The 17342-nt window shown below is 40.3% G+C and overlaps 3 protein-coding genes across 3 annotated transcripts in view; 2 read left to right on the forward strand and 1 right to left on the reverse strand.

Moving 5' to 3' along the window:
• LOC109487565 overlaps positions 1-5319 on the forward strand; it is a 24947-nt gene extending 19628 nt beyond the window's left edge. The window contains exons 21-27 of the mRNA XM_019791573.1: positions 529-682; positions 1209-1330; positions 1616-1814; positions 2258-2357; positions 2843-3040; positions 3508-3766; positions 4168-5319. Coding sequence (XP_019647132.1) covers positions 529-682; positions 1209-1330; positions 1616-1814; positions 2258-2357; positions 2843-3040; positions 3508-3766; positions 4168-5307 — 2172 coding nt within the window. The 3' untranslated portion in view covers positions 5308-5319. The remainder of the gene's footprint in view (positions 1-528; positions 683-1208; positions 1331-1615; positions 1815-2257; positions 2358-2842; positions 3041-3507; positions 3767-4167) is intronic.
• Positions 5320-6353: 1034 nt separating this feature from the next.
• LOC109487801 (ceroid-lipofuscinosis neuronal protein 5-like) lies at positions 6354-9221 on the reverse strand. Its single transcript, XM_019791875.1, has 4 exons — positions 9106-9221; positions 8181-8355; positions 7356-7581; positions 6354-6865 (listed from the first exon to the last, which is right to left on the reverse strand). The coding sequence occupies exons 1-4, from the start codon at positions 9183-9185 to the stop codon at positions 6354-6356; spliced, it is 993 nt and encodes a 330-aa protein (XP_019647434.1). The 5' UTR covers positions 9186-9221.
• Positions 9222-9419: 198 nt separating this feature from the next.
• On the forward strand, positions 9420-12907 carry LOC109487802 (COMM domain-containing protein 6-like). Its single transcript, XM_019791876.1, is given in 8 exon segments — positions 9420-9668; positions 9887-9945; positions 10244-10309; positions 10495-10571; positions 11013-11119; positions 11122-11177; positions 11732-11884; positions 12628-12907. Coding segments are annotated over 8 exon segments (609 nt in total). The 5' UTR covers positions 9420-9628; the 3' UTR covers positions 12679-12907.
• The last annotated feature ends 4435 nt before the right edge of the window (positions 12908-17342 follow it).

Below are 17342 nucleotides of genomic sequence, written 5' to 3' on the forward strand. Positions count from 1 at the left end.
AGACTGGCCAATTTGATACTGTCTTACCCCCACCAAAAGATCTGCTTGGAGATTAACTTAGGCCACACCAATTTCATTTGTTGGTTCTCGGATTTTTCAGAAAAATATACAGGGTGAAAAAAACAGGCCTTGGAATAGGACCCATGAAGTCAATGTACCAGGTGTAGTCTAGGCTTTATAATTCAAACAATGAATTTTGAACTTTTAATCAAAGCACTGCATTGTTAGATGGAAAAATTGTAATGACTGTAACACAGATAAGGACTGTCCTCAACTGTTCGGACCAAAATATGAGCATTTTGGAGTTTATTCAGAGCCTGAATCCTTTTTTTTTGCAAATCAGAAAAAAATGAAGTGGCCAAATCCGATGGTGACCAGCCCCTCCAACTCTGTCCTGCAACTTGCTACATAATGTCATCCAACATGGCAGGGTGTCTGCTACAGCACCAGTTACCATTGTGACCACCATCTGGTCGATGGTGTTATTTGACTGTTCAGAAAATGATTGATTTATTTTGTGTTGTGTAGTACATGGAGAAGTACCCCAGCGGCAGCAGTGTGGTGAGAAGTCGTCGTGCGGAGGAGAAGGCAGCACGGAAACACGAGGGGGACAGGAACAGGAGGATGGAGAAACTCTACTCACAAATACAGGACAAGTTTGAGAGGAGGACAGCAGGAAAAGGTGGGGCTTTATAATGTTTACCTTCACACAATTGAAACGTTGTCTTCTCCAAACATATAAGGTCAATGACCTGGACCAGGCATCTGTCACCATGGTAACTGGTGCTGTAGTAGACACCCTGTGGTGTTGGATTACATTATGTAACAAGTGGCAGGACAGAGTTTGAGGGGCTTGTCATCGTATGTGTGACTATGTTTGAGCAAGAATAAGCAGAGAAGTAGAGAGACTAAATCATGTAAAGGTAAACATGCTTTGCAAATGTTACCTTTCTAGTTATTTTATTTTTTAGTACTCTAGACATATTCCACAGGTCACAGGTCAGCTATGCTCTCCAGTACATGTAATTGCAATTGCTTAATGTGTGACTTAGTCGAAACATTTACATACGTGTATCATGCACTATCATATTGTATTATATATACTATATATTGTATTTTCCAGCTTCTCATGGCCATCACTGGCAACATTTACAATGTAGTTAGGTTTCTTGGTACACCTATCTAGTAATGTATACATGTATATGTAGGAAGCAGTGTCGGGCGCAGACGAAAGTCTCTACAACTGAAGACAGAAGACATAGAGAACCTGCAGACTGGACAGGAGATCTACGAGGCTCTGCAGGGGGCCATGGACCCTACAGAAATTGAGGTGACAGTAGTTACATTGATGCAAATTTCAATTTGACATAAACTTTACTTGTAGGTTTCACAAACAGTTTTGGAAAACTAAATGTAGAATGTAGAAAAGCAGAAAAAGTTCTAGCTGTATTTTTTTTATGAGAGGAAAATGTGTGTTCTATAACATTTCTCTCCTTCATATATTAGGTAGTGAGGTTACAGATATAGTATTTTAGTTGACTTTAAAAAAGGAGAACTTAAGGTTAAGGTTGTCCATATCCTTTTTGAGGTCATCTCTTACACACCTTCTCTACAGCAATGTCTGAGTCCTGCCCAGCGCTCCCGTTTGTATGACCACCAGCGCAGTTTGCAGGCAGAACAGCAGGGGGAGCTGCAGGCAGAGTTCCGCAGGGCCCTGCAGCAGCTGGATGATGAGATCCCAGTCCAGAGGAACGTGGTGGCCATGTACAGAGTCAGGCTGGCTGACTACCAGTACAAGGGGGCAAGAAAGACAGGTAAAGTACTCAACTTGATAAGCCCAACATTAAGTTCCTATATGCTTGTCTTATCCATAATAAGTAGAGATTTCGTCCAATTTCAAAGTGTTTAGATATTTGGAAAAATTTTCAGTGTTCCAATATACACTCTATAATATCTTAAATCTTGATTTTGGTTTTGATGTGACTTAAACTTTGTAAATACCAGCAAAATTGACTAGTCTTCTAAGTAGTGTTTTGAAATAAGATTTCAAAGGTATCTTCTAGAGCCTGAACATGAATTCTTATAATACATGTACAATCATGTAGTAATATAGCGGCAGCCGAAAGTAGTTTTAGGTTGCGCTAAGTGTTGCAACACTGATGATTGCTACAAGTATGATACTATTGTTACATATTCATCAACTTCAAAAGATACAAAATTCAATAGGATGATCTTTAACATTTTTACATCTGACCAGAGCTGACCCTGACAGTGTGGCGACCCACTGACAATGTGATGGACATGCTGAAGGAGGGTAGAAGACTCAAGATCTTCCACCTCTCCACTTCTGCTGCAAGGTGAGTTGTCTTCAGCAGTCTCTACACCAAGGAACTCATGGTCACTGTCTTGATGGAAGAAGAAGACTTTATTGCATGATCATTGTAGCAGGTGCAGTATAAAAATTGCTAATACATGTATGTAACAATTCTTAGAGACTTATCCACTGGGGCACTTTTATTATGAATCTTTCTTTATTTCAGGTATTAAGAACCCATAAAATAATACACATTAGAATAATACACACTTTATACATGTATACACAGAAAGGTATATACAGAAAGGTTGTACACACAATCATAAAAGTAATTTGGCTGCATAATAAACCATTAGTGGTATGGAAGAAGGAGTTTCTGTAAAAGTGTCAGATTCCAACAAGCGAAGACAATCTAGTGATGCTACAAGATGTAAAGTCATTTGTTGTAGGCAATACAAAACTGGTGAATGGATGTGTCTATAGCAAAGGTAATGATACTAATATCTCATGTTTGGTTTCTCATTTCAGAAACCAGGTGCAGCTAGCTAGCACACGTACCACCAGGTACCAAGACTTACCTGTGAAACCTGACACACTGGAGGAGGTGTACACCCCCAGGAAGCTGGCCACCTTTGAAGAGCTGTGCGCCTCTGACTTCAGCCCTACCTGTGGGGAGGTGGATGTTGTAGGGGTGGTGGTGTACATCACTGGACAGTCTGGAAACAGGTGCTGGTCTGTACTACATAGGGCTGAACTCAATTTGTAAGGTGGCCCCAATGTATTGCATCCAGAACCTTGCCTATGAACCGGTAGTTCTCTGCCTGAATGGGTTGTGTTTTAGGATCAGGCAAGGTTCTGGATAGTCTCTGCATATCCAAGAACGTATATTTGCCCCAGGCACAATTTTGGATGTGTGGACTGTCCTGGACCATGCCTGAGCAACACACCAGTTAAGACGCACTCTCACATGTATTTGATACACATACAATGCACAGATGGCCTATTGTGCACCCTTGTAAAACTTGTCAAAACTGCTCAAGAAGATGATGTCGACAGGCATTCATTTGGGCAGGATTCTTCATGCTTGTGTCAATGGGAAAATTATCTAAGGGACTACCTCATAAGAGGACATATAATCAAGTTTTGTGTGACCTAAGCTAAAAGAAGTGTTGTTTCTTGTCTGCCAAAAACAGTAGTGGAGTACAGACTGTGTTCTTAGCTGATGCAGACGGGAACCTTTGCTCCGTCAAGTTCTGGGGAGGAGTCTCGGCACACAGCCTTGAAGACGTCTTGAAACTGCGGGCCCTCGTGGGAGGAGTGAACCTCCAGTGGCGGCCAGATGATCGACTACGAGTGCCGTGTCTGACGTTTGGTGACCAGGCTGACTTCTCACAGAAACCACAACACTCACACCTCAGAGAGGGACTTGCACGGCTGGAAGAAAGTGTGAAGGTTAGTGATCATGTCAGGGCTCTGTGTACTTGTTTCCTTTGATGGGGCAATTGCTTTGATGTGTAACTAATATATATATAATTTAGTGTTAAAAAAGTGATCTCTATCAAGATTTAGCTCACTGAAGAGCTACTTTTCCACTGGTTGTGACAGAAAAGACAGATGCAGTGTACGGTAATTACAGGTTCATTGTACTGGGGAAATTCCCTAGCTCTTTTTGAAAGGTTCTAAGAATTGCGCAGTACTGTAGCGTGCATGTCGGGTTAGTGACAACAGCTTGGATTCGAACTCCCAACCTCTTGGTCCATAGACAGAAGTGTAGTGATAGAGTCAAATGTAATTGCTGTTGTGTCTTAAGTTTGTACGTTTGTTATAACCACAGACATTTTGTATTTCTCTAGGATGTGAAGTCCTTTGCAGAGTCCATGGTACAGGAGGTAGAGAGAGTTGTGTACAGCAGGCAAGCCTTCTCTCCTGGTCCTGCCAACACTTCCCGTGCCTGGCCCAGTCCAAACCCAGGAAACAGGACAGCACCTCACACACCTGGGTCCAGAATCTTCACTCCAGCAAGGGCACACAGTACCCCTAACAACAGTGTCTCCACACCAAGACTTTTACACTGTACAAGCCCAGCTGCACAAGTAACTCCTTATGGTGGGAATGCCTCACACTTTGCTAATGTGCAGAGCTCAGGTAAAGGCAAGCCAAGTGCTCAGTCTAGAAGAAGTCTCCTTGATCGTGTACCCTCACCACCCCCACTGACAACATTGGTTAGCCCCATCCCTCATAGGGTTAAGAGGGCATTCAAGAGACCTGGGCTGGTACCACTGAATAATGGGAGGGGGAGCCCTGCTTTTGTCCCTCCTATGAAAAGAACATTAGCAGATGTTGAGGGGAATGACCTGAACAAGGCAGCAACTGATGTAGGCTCTGGCAATGTGACTGAAATTTCAGATGCAGAAATGGCTTCCATTTGCACACAAAACACTCCGGACAAGAGGGAAGGAAGTGTCGCAAATGACATCGCCCAAGGAAGTACTGTATGCACCCAAGCACAGTTTGACAGAGAGCAAAGAGAGGATTTCATTTCTGACACCCAGCTCCTAACAGCTTGTACGAGTGAGAATGGACCAGGAATGGACACCCAAACAAACACAGAATCTCCAGGACAAAAGTTAAAGGTGACACCAAAACATAGCAAGCCTTTCCAAAGGAGAGGTAGTGGATTACAGAGGAGGGGAAGAGGAAGAAGAGGAGCAAATGATCAAGGAATTGGTATCAATGCTGTTCAGGGTACTGATATAGAGATGCCAGGACTGCAAACTACTCCTGTAGACTGCACAACCCCAGAGAAAGAAACATTGGCAATACCAGAAGATGGAGGGAGTTCAACACCCTCTGCCATTGACACTGTGGTTATCGAGGATGGTATTGAGAAGAAAACTGAAGTTGAAGGCAGCTCACAAGACTCTGTGGACAGCCAGAATGTGGCCACACGGACACGGTCATCCCTCCGACTGGCAAAGAAGAGGAAAAGATAGAGCCTGGTAGCTAGTACAAATTTAGTATGTTCATAAAGATGTCCATGTAGCAGTGTTTTGTAGAGTGGCTAAAAGCCCTAGCTACTAGTAGATGTTTATATTGTAAAACACACATATATTTTGTTCGAGAATATATACATTGTATATGACATGGAGATATTATAAAAGATCATTTTGTACAATGGTACAGAAATTTCTCACTTGTACCTCCTTTTTCCAAAGTGCTTTATTAAATTTGATGGATGTAAGTGCATTAACTAACAATAGTTGCAGATACAACTGTGTTAGGAAGCAAAAAGTGGAATATCATAATTGTTTTAAAAGTTTAAAATCTTGTGAAATGAAATGGAAAGGTAAAATTTAAGCAAAGACAGATTGTACTCATGACCCACTCTTCTGTTTTGATAATCTTTATTTTTACCTAACCAAATGTTGCAGTAGTAATACTAGTGATATATGTGATGAAACTGTTCTACCATTACTGATACCATTTACTGTGTCCTAACTTACTTTGTTACCTGTTACAAGTTGACTTGACATAAATATTTGAAACATAACATTTCTTCTGTCATTTATTGAAAGTACAGATAGTACAAAAGTTTTGACAGGCCAGTTGTAAGACCTGTCGATTTTAAGAATTGCATAGTACTATAATTATATTATTGCAACAAAATTAACACTGAATTTTAATTATGCCCTGCATAAATTGAAAATATATGTTAGAACAGATACAGTCCTACCAGTATTGCACATCATATTTACATCAATAATTTTTAAATTTTGAACATTCTTCCCATTACAGTTAACCATAATTCATCATAAATTGTTCATTTCTTAATTTCATTCAACAACTTTAAAACAGTACAATGGTTGACAAAAATTACACACATTCTTAACTATTCAAATGCAAAATATTCAAAACAAAAGTCAGTATTAAAACTTCTCTCTACAATTCCTGTTATTTGTAGAAAATTCATTCCTGAGGTATGCTATTGGCACTGGCCTAGTGTATACTGTTTGGTCAGGTTTACCAGAAACTGACGATATTATGCCAAAGTGACTTCTTTTCTCCCTGGTAGTGGTACTTCTTCATATGTGAGCTTTAGAAATGGCTCTTTCATCGGCAAAAACCAGTACTCAAAATTGTAGAAGAAATACCACTTCTTTTCCAAAACTATTGTATCAAAGGCCTCCAACATACTCTTAAGCAATGAGGGGAATGGCTGGTGTGCTTGGAAATGCTCGTAGAAAGTCCTGATTTCCGTGGCCAGGGTTTTGTTTCCCTTTGGACCAAAGATGGTGGATGTGTTGCCTAGGTGCACAGGCTGATCGGAGAAGAGGGTGATCTTTGTGTAGTTGGTTTGTACGCTGGTGTTGAACTTGGCTCCCAGGTCCCCCAGCTTGTTGAAGGTTCGGATGACAAAGCTGGCACAGTCGAAGGCTTCGAACCAGAGCTTGGAGTCTGGGCCGGTGGAGTTGCGCACCATCCACGTTTCGTAGTAGATGCCGGTGTTGTTGTCTGTGTGAACCCAGTCTGCCAGCTCGTTGAAGACTTTGCCTGTGGGGAACATGTGAGTGCAATTAGCATTGTCTGCAGAAGATGGTAAGATTTTGTTATGTTTAACAGCCACAAAACATGGTGTTACCTAACTAAAGAAGAAATCTGAGATTCTAAACCAGGAAGTATATAATGTATCATGTTGACGATAACTGCTGACAATTTCTGTTGGCAAATTAAGAAAAGTATTACCAGTAATGCTACATACATGTAACTTTTAAAAATGGGTGATTAACAATTATAGTACACAGTATAGCTTAAAACTTCCCTTCCGGACAACAGTGTGATGTACCAGTACATTGTATATCGAAAATCAAAGAAACAGTTATAGCTACCAACATACAAACACATCTAAAAATAATACCTTCCAGAAGTAATGAGTTGTTTCTATACTTGTAGTCTAGATCTCTCTCCTTTGAGTTGGATAGTAAAACATGTATTTCACTTTTAAGTGTGAATGCTGGTGAGGATATTAAGGAAAACTACTTGCCTGATATTTCTGCCACTTTGACCAGACTGCCATTCTGGCTCCAGTGTAAGTCATCAATGCCGTCATACAGACATGCTGCTCCCTGGTTACACCACAGTGGGGGGTCCATGTCAGTCAGTACGTGTCCAAACGTACAGTTAAACAGTTGGAACAGCTCGTACCACTCCATGGTATAGTTCAGGCCCGTACGATTGTTACGGAAACCGATGGCATCATGGATGATGTCCTGTAGTGTCAGGAAGTGAAAATGTAGAATTTTACAACTGGTCACACATCAGTGCAAAACTACCCCATATGACTTATATATATATATTACATTACCTATAACATATGTACTAGTAATACACCTACCAAACTGTAGCACTATACTACACTGTCTACACATGTACATGTAGCTAGAAGTCAGACAGTGCATGTAGTTGCTTCCTACCAAGCTACCACTCTCCTTACTACTGTATGAAAGACAGAGAGAAAGCAGGGCTGGACATACTTTTTTTCTACAAAATTACCTGCAGTGCTCAAAATTTATTTAAGAATGGATCATGCTAAAAACTGTTCTGAAACTATTGCCATTTCTTCTGCTATACTTCATAGGTGGTAGGAGCCGAGCCAATGAAGATATTGGAATCCACAAACACCTACATGTAATATAAACCCAGTACAGGACTGGTACAGGTAGACATCAGAAATACCTGCACATGTCCAATTTTACCTGCACTAACCTGTACATGCAGTTGGCATTTCCAGCCCTGTGATGTGAAATTAATGTTGACAATACCACAAAATTTGTGTACTAGTACATATCTACTAGCATGTGATACTTACAAAATGTGCCAACAGATCTCCAAACTTGAACTCCCAAACCGGTGCCTTCATGGAGAAAACCTCCACCACATCAGAGTCCATCATCTTAGGCATGGAACCGTCAGGATGTCCTGTCGGACAGAACGGGTACAGTGCCTGGCAGAAGGCATCGGTCTTTGGTCTGCTGTCAAAACGCCTGGAATATTATCATTTTATTACATTTAGGACAATGTGCATCAAGATTACGGTTGGACTATGACTTAGCATTTTTCTATCATCATCATCAACATCATCAGTCCCATACTAAGTAGCTTAACCTTCGGCAGTTCTCAGCAATGCAGTACTTCTAGTACAGCAAGACAAACCTGCCATTACAAAACACACCGCTTCTTTATTTTATTTCTACAAGTTATACAATGTCCTTACTTTAACTAAAAACGATGAATTTATCAAATGTCAGCTTTTGAATTTGATATAATTTATATGTACCTTGTTTTTTTATCAACTTTTTTTTGTACACATGTACTTTGCCAAGTGTAGCAAAAATGTGAAATAAAGTCTTCATTCAGTTTTAGAGGTTTAACAAAGGACTCCTTTATAGATTACACAACCTATATCCAAGGACATTACAATTGTAACGTATATCTAAGGTCCAAAGTACAGGGAAGTGTCGTAACATGGTGTGTAACTCGTGATCTATTGTCATACATTGGAGTCTCTGGAACATCAAGTTTAACATGGCACTGCTTTCCTGATAAGGAGGTTAACTTTTTAATATCGATATGTCAGTAGACTGTCGTTGAATTCTGAAGAAGAAAATTTAAGGGCGATTTCTAGTTTCTTATAACATTATAACATACAAAATTGACTATTTACTTCAAGAGCGGTGATATAAACAATACTTTGTCGTTTAGGGACCATCAGATAAAAAGTAGTTCTTATTTACCGATACGGAATGGGCCATACAGCGGCGCAAACTGTGACAACAGCAACCAGCAAGATCACCAACTTCTCAACTCCGGACATCTTTGCAGGTGGACTAGTGCAATATCGTACAGGGGGCAGGCAGGCGGGCCTTGCATAAATAAAGATTCTTCGTTAAAAAAAAACGCATATAGTGAAAGAATTTTGTAGGAAAAAAGCGCTTGGTATACTATATTTTGTGCTATATATTTATGCTTTTGTTTTTCAGTGGTGACTGTTTAAATATTATTACTGCTCTCAGAAAACCCCCTTTGTATTAGTGAGCTGTTCTGTTTTGTTTTGTCCCGTGACGTCCCCTGACCCAAGGAAGAAACTCTTCCTTAAAGTTCCTGAACAGCCTTATTGCGTCATTAAACCAAACTGATGAGAAGCGTAATACATGCTACACGGGATAAAATATCATTTTATCCGCGATTTAAGCCGTATTTTCCTTAAAATATCTTCTCAGGTGGTGGTTCAGTGTGATTGACCTTTGACCGATCAAAATGGCGACGACGCAGTTCAGTTTGCAGAAAGTTCCGCAAGGTAAGTAAGGATTTCTCTTATCAGACATCACCTAGAACCCATGCGTGCTGTGTAGGGCGTTATCGGGACTCTAATGCACCTCTGTGTACTTTGTATTGGCGGAAAAACTTGTCCTAAATGCAGTAATTCTGATTTTGTAGATGGGGGAGGGGCCATGGGCTTTCCAAATTCATTGATGCTTTTGCTCAACAATGCTTACTCTGTGTATTTCCTAACAGGTTTCTTCAGTGCCGTAGATACAATCAATGGCTTGCCACAAGATATTTTGGCTGAAATGGTATTGTATATAATTACGTAACACATTCAATCATATTTAGTACTCGATTATAATATATAGTAAAAAGAAACATTTTTTTGTTATCAAACCATACTCAATAGTACTGGCAGTTTTGCATTATGAGGTGCATGGTACATGTCATATTGTGGTGGAAACTGATCCAATGTAATTAATTTGAATGTGAATATTACTGCTGATGCCAACATTTTGGTAACAATAATTCTCAGACCAAGTGGCTACATTTGAAAAATGCTACAAATGTTGCTGTGATATTTATTTTTACTTCTCTTGTCCACAGTGTCAGGAGGTTTGCCTGTTTCTACAGTATAAGATAGGTTCTGTCAATACAGCAAGGTTCTGTGAAGTAAGTCTGTCTTTCTTGTATTTAATTAAATACTAACTGTACACAGTCCTTGGTGCTGATTTGGTTAGCCCAAGCCGTTTGTGTACTAGTATTACATTTTTAATTGATGTGAAAGAGCCACATATACACTGAAGTGCTATTTACTTGTTCTATCCTACTAAGTGTTCTGTATTTTCCCCTTGCAGAGAATCCAGCAGTCAGGTGTGGACATCAGCCTCCATGAAGTCCAGAGTGCCGTCAATGCTCTCACATTCCTCTTTAGGTGAACTTGCTTAAACCAATGCATAATGATAGAACGACAATGCAAAATAAGGGCCAAAATAGCTAATGTGACTTAGGTCTATGAAACAAGATGTTGTGATGGTATGCTAGTATAATGCTACTACTACTAGATGCAAACTACTTGTATGTCAAGGGGAAAAGTTAATAAGGGTAGGATACTCTTGAAAATGGCAAGATAATTGATGTTTTCCTATCTGTGGATCTGAGTAGTCTGTTTTTATGTCATTGTGCATATGTTACAAATGTGCAATAAACATTATTAGATATTACTAAAGAACAATAATGTTGCCATTAAGACATCACAACCTTGAATTCATAAATGATATCTGCATGTATTGTCCCCCCCCCCTCCCCTACACACACACACACACATGCAATGAGCTAAATGATGTTATGTTGTTTCATTCACTCCCTACACCAGATCTGCAGCCAGCAGTCAGACATCCACATCAGAACTGGTGCAGCAGTGTAAGGTGAGCGGTGCCTGGACCAAGGACTCCCTGGCAGTGGTGAAACACGTCTGGGACCAGCGGGGAAACTCCTGACTGCATCGGATAGTGTCAGCCAAGTGCTGAACATTGGACAGGTAACATTACATGTGTGTGTTGTCAGAATGCCATATAGACTGTGAGTGTGACATCATTGCCAGCATTGACTGACTGCAGTAATCAACAACTGGTAGATTTGTAAAATTTGGTGTTTCGTGAAAAGATTGTACTTTTTGTCCCAATGTCTTTGTTAATTGCAGTGGTCTAGCTAGCCTGAAATTTTGCTTCCATCTCAATTTTGTTTGATCATCATTTCTAAATCTTCGGTTGGTCAGGGGCATGCTTCCCCAGGAAAATTAACCCTTTGAAATGATTTGTCCTGCTTTTTGAGGTGCAGATTTCACTGGTAGACTATCCTTAGCTTAGTTTGATGATGTCTTTAATACCATGACAATTTACATGCCAATTTTTTGCATTTTTTGTCGATCTGTCATGAGCAGCAAAATTCTGTCAAATGGCAGAAAAATGGACACCAGCTAGAAAACTGGTTCATTGAATAATACCTACGTTTGGCTATTTTCAGGAACTGTTGTACAGGTGTATTTCAGTGTCATTAGTTTTATGTATCATCTTTAACCTGTATAATGAACAGCTGATTGACATGAAATGGAGACTAGGCGTGGCGATTGGTTCAGACACCTGCCGCAACCTGAACTCCCCCTTTGTTGCCATGACAATCAAGATTGCGGAGCCCTCGGGAAGTGTCGTCACCAAATCTTTTGAAATGACTGTTCCAGAATTCCAGGTGTGTAAAGAGTCCATGGGCGAATGACTGTCACTTTCACACAAGGTTACAACTTGAAATTGAAAATCAGGTCACAAAAGTTTTTTTTCTGCATGCTGCACCAAATTTTACCCTCACTGCTTGGAACTTAGGAAGTATGGATCATACTTAGAACTGTTAAGAAGCCGTTGGCATTGCCAATTCTTTTATACATTAAAGATGGTATAACAACAAACCCACGCGAAGGCCACCGTGTCAACTGTGACCCTCACTCAGGTGTAGGCCTGTAGGGACTGACACGGTCATCCTACTCCAAAAATCTGTATCTTTACATGAATTTGTATCTGTGCATGAATCTGTATATGATTGCAAATAAAGATATCGAGTGATTGCCGTAGATATAGGTGGTAAGTCAATGCAGCAAATAAAATTAACATACCAGTATAAACCCAGTACATGGACTGGTGCAATTATACATCAAGTATACCTGCACAGCTTCAATTATACCATCACTAACCTACATGTGCATATGCATATTTCGAGCGCTGAGAATATTTTCTGATGTACCACTAGGTTATATTCTGGAATCATGATTACATGTACTTCATGTTTTTTAAGATTTTTTAAAAGATGTAGTGGATTTATGCATGTATCTTATCAGCATGGCAGTAAATACGTACTGCAAATATATAAAGATGTAGACTTTGTTCCTTTCTATACACAATAAAAGTTTTATTAATTTTGTCATCTTTTTCCCCTTACAGAACTTCTCCAGACAGATGAAGGATATGGCAGCCATGTTAGAAACAGTATAGACCCTTCATTCATTCATTATGTAACCTGAAGTACTAGTACATTATTGTACATGAAAATAATTCTGACTGTACAAAAACATGACTGTTCAACATTGTTACTGATGTAATTTTGAATACATTTAATACAATAATTTGAAACATGTGACAGACATTTGTTTCAAAAGAGTGACGGTCTATACTAATCTTGTTTTGCTGTTTCAGAAATTAAAGTCATTTTTATAACATTCTAGTCACTGTTTATGTGTGGATGATTTGGCAAGGCTGGTGTTCAGATACTAGTAGTTAAACATTTCACATATAAATATGTTGTCCACATTGCTCACTCACTCACTGTCCAGTTTAGCGTCTTTTGTTCCGTCTTATGAGGGTAAGACATGCTTGCACTCTGATTTGCCTCTGTCCTGTGGGTTGATGTTGTATACTAGTAGGTTAAGGTGGTAGCGTACTTCATTAATACATAGGTTTTACTTATAATTACTAGGTTTACTTACTAAGAAAAAAAGAAAATGAAGCCTCCAGTAAGGTACCACAGTTAATTTTTTAGACATATCTGGCAAATTTTATTATTCAAAGGAACCTGCAGTTTGGAAGCAGCCACTGATGTTGGCCCTTACATCTGACATAATTTTCTTACACTGAGCTTGTATTGTATGAATTTGTATAACAAGTTTTTGATAAAGTTAAACCTAAAGAGGATTCTGCAAGCATTGACTGCATTTTAAATCAACTGAACTTCATGGAGGCTGGTGTCCACACCAGACTGCTGGATTCTCTGCAAGAGGAAAATACGGAACAGTTAAATATCATAGATGGTAAAAAGTAACAATCTGTGATCCAGTTTTCACCACTCAGTATACTAGTACAAAATGTATTAAAGACAATTCAGTATGAGGGATATGAATGACTGTGAATGCTCTACCAAAGTCCAGGGCCGAATCAAGATATTTGAAAGAGTTCAAACCCAACTGCAGCATGGAGAAAATATAACGTTACACGTTTACTGTTTAGACTGGCCTGTGGGACATATAATTACATGTAAGTTGTACTAGTAGTCTATGGGCAGTCACCAAAATGGTATCAAGGTGTTGAAAATCATCAGATGTCCAATAGAGGATCCATCACTATCAGCACCTTTGTCAATACTAGCATGGAGGTAGAAGGGAGACCTCCATGATACTAGTAGTAAGCCATTCTCCAAAGTTAACGTTTAGTTTACAGTCAAAATCGGTCTAAAATAAGTTAGTAATTAATTTGTCCTACTATGGGGTAACTCCCCTGGCAACTCATACTCTTTTAGGTCGATTTGGCTCTATATTCAACCTGCCAACTGTTGTAAAATATGCTAGATATGAGATGAGACCAAGAAGCTTTCGTGACGACTGTCAACATACATGTATGCGTGCGGTAGGGAAGAAAATTTGACGTGAAGTACTCGTTCAATAACGGTCCAAAATAACATCAGTAAACATCATCTTGGTGAACAAAACATATGAGCAGGTAAAGATATGTCTACACTAACACTTTCACGGAGGATGGGGTGGTTTTCACGACGGCTGAAGTAACAAAACGACGGCAAAGTCACCACTTGGTTCACACAAACAATGGCGGCTAGGCAAGCTGGAGTGGCTCGCAAGTTCCGTTACGTCATAACTTTCTCGCAAGCTGATTGGTTATATTTTAGGACCAATGTTAGGACCATCCAGCTGTCCGATTGGTTATATTTTAGGACCAATGTTAGGACCATCCAGCTGTCTGATTGGTGGAGTGAGTCAAATTTTAGGACCAGCTCGCTTACTGATTGGTTGAAATTCCTAAAATTGGACGCTACCCCCAGCCCGGGGATGGTGCGCAATCTTCTCTGTTTCCTTCCAATTTTAGGACCGGCTCCGTGGTTCCTGCCTTGCCATGTCACAGGGCCATGTGTACGTTATGTTATGCCGAAATACTGCAACATGTGATGTTTACTCATCAAATCATACTGTATTTCGGTAGATTGCACTCCTCTTCTTGAATTTGTGGTTGCATATAACGTTATCTTGTACTAACTTAGTGCCAAAAATATCTTCATTCATATCTCGCCCGAATTGTACATGGCAAGCCGGTTATTTTTGTCGCAGTTAAAGAAAGTTGGCTTAAAATTCTCATCCTTTTCGTTTCCTGGTCTAAATTTTGCTGTTTTTTCATCGGCCTTACAAAGTGTTTCATTGTGTCCGGCCAGTTTTTGTAATACGGGCCCCAGGGGGTCATTGTTAAGCACAGCACCTGTTGAAAGACAGCTACAGGGCGTCATGACGCTTTGTCTACAACGAACACGCCACAGCTACGAAAGTGAACATGTAAATAGCTTTACCAGAACATTTAAGCCCAATAGGGTGGATTTGGGGCCTCAAGAAGGGTATTTTGAAGTATTAAGATATTTTGGGAGACAGCTGTTCTATGTACTGTTCCCTCACAGAAACGGAACATGGCCAAATTTGTATCAGGTCAGGACAGTGGTGTGGGAGGCTTACCACGGGCGGAATTATACAAAGACTAGAGTCGTATATATTCGTGAGAGGTTCGTACTACAATCGTGTTCGCTTCGGCAACACATATACTAAAATTGGAACGATACAGAGAAGATTAGCATGGCCCCTGCGCAAGGATGACACGCAAATTCGTGAAGCGTTCCATATTTTTCGTCTTTTTTATTATATTATTAACATATTTCATTCTGTGCCTCCACACGTGCATACATGCTTCCGGGTAACAAATTTCTCTTTTTGAAGTCCAAGAAAAGTCTGAGGACTAGATTGCCGTACTACTTTCTTACTAAATGTATTTTCCATAAAAAAATCAGAAAGAATAAAATTCATATGTGCAAAATAAACAGTGCATACCTGGAAAATCAAGCTTTGTCTGTCTGCATTTATATCAACTCACCGCCAGGTGTCTCTCCTGTTAGGTCGATAACCCTACATTCTCAAGCGGAAGGGGCGCAATCTTCTCTGTTTTCTGGGTACAAACGGTATCAGAGCGGCTAGTTGTAGGATGGCCGCAAAAGAACGCCTTAAGATAAAATTCTACAAATGCACTGCAGTATCAAAACTACCTCCATGCTACCACCCACCCAGAGGTCTGCACAGGAGGGTATGGCTTCCCGTATTACGCGAGCCAAAACGACGAAACCTGAACCGTACCCACGGGCCCCAGCGCGCGATAATTGGGGCCTGGTTTGGCGGGCCGTGACACTACCAGCGCCGAAGGGATAGCGCTGAGCTCACCGGGGCCGGGTTAATTGTTACCAGGCTAGTATATCGCTACTAGTAGCTGAATGGGGCTACCCAGCCGCCAGACCTGTCAGCCGTCTTGATATGAATAGATAAATAAACCAACATCAGGATACAGCAGTCCCTTGACTTTTATGTCTTCCTTGTCTGACCCAGGTTGTAGTAAGTTATTTCTAGTTCAAAATCACAACCAGACCAGAGGGGAAATGCAGGGGAAACCTGCATTTCCCCTCTGGTCTCTCAGTAACTGACGAAAGCTAGTGGATACTAGCTGAAACGTCTAACGTTTTCAAAATCATATCCAGTTGCTTGAGTAACTGCTTTTTGGCGTACATCTATGGATGTACGTCATAACTTTCTCGCAAGCTGATTGGCTATATTTTAGGACAATTTTAGGAAAATCCAGCTATCTGATTGGTGGATTGAGCCCAAATTTGGAACAAACTCGCTTACTGATTGGTTAAAATTCCTAAAATTGACGCGAACCCCCAGCCCCGCGGATGGGGCGCAATCTTCTCTGTTCGTTCCAATGTTAGGACAGGCTCATGGTTCCTGCCTTGCCGCGTCACAGGGCCACGTTATGTTATGCCGAAATACTGCAACATGTGATGCTTGTAAGTGCTGAAGTCATTCTAAGTGCCTATAGTTCTCAAACTTCTTGTACACCTTCCTATATGACTTATGAAAGTCCACCCCAATGTTTTATGTGTGTTGGTGTCTGGTTTATTGACGTGACATGAGAGACACCTAGCGGCGAGTTGATATCAATGCAGACAGACAGACAGCCATTCATTTTGATATTTTCTTGACATGCGTTGTCTAATTTGCACAGATTAATTTTTCTCTTTAAAAATTACTAGAAAATACATATTTTACATGTTTTTGAGGGTTTTCAAAAAGAGATATTTGGGACCAGGAAGCATACATGCACCTGTCGAGGGGCGGGACGAAATAATATTGTATAAAAAGACGAAAAATATGGAACGCTTCACGAATTTGCGTGTCATCCTTGCGCAGGGGCCATGCTAATCTTCTCTGTATCGTTCCAATTTTAGTATATGTGTTGCCGAAGCGAACACGATCATAGTACGAATCACTCACGAATATATACGATTCTAGTTTTTGTATAATTCCGCCCGTGGTAGGCCTCCCACCACTGTCCTGACCTGATACAAATTTGGTCATGTGCCGACAGCCAGACATAGAATTAGCTGTCTCCCAAAATATTTAAATACTTCGAAATACCCTTCTTAAGGCCCCAAATCCACTCTACTGAGCTTAAATATTCTGGTAAACCATTTTACATGTTCACTTTCGTAGCGGTGGCGTGCTCGTTCCGTACAAAGAGTCATGACGTCATGCATATATCAGGTGACGCCCCATATTTGAACAGGT

The sequence above is a fragment of the Branchiostoma belcheri genome, unplaced genomic scaffold, assembly GCF_001625305.1.
Source record: "Branchiostoma belcheri isolate BF01 breed outbred unplaced genomic scaffold, Haploidv18h27 scaffold9, whole genome shotgun sequence".
Lineage (NCBI taxonomy): Eukaryota > Metazoa > Chordata > Leptocardii > Amphioxiformes > Branchiostomatidae > Branchiostoma > Branchiostoma belcheri.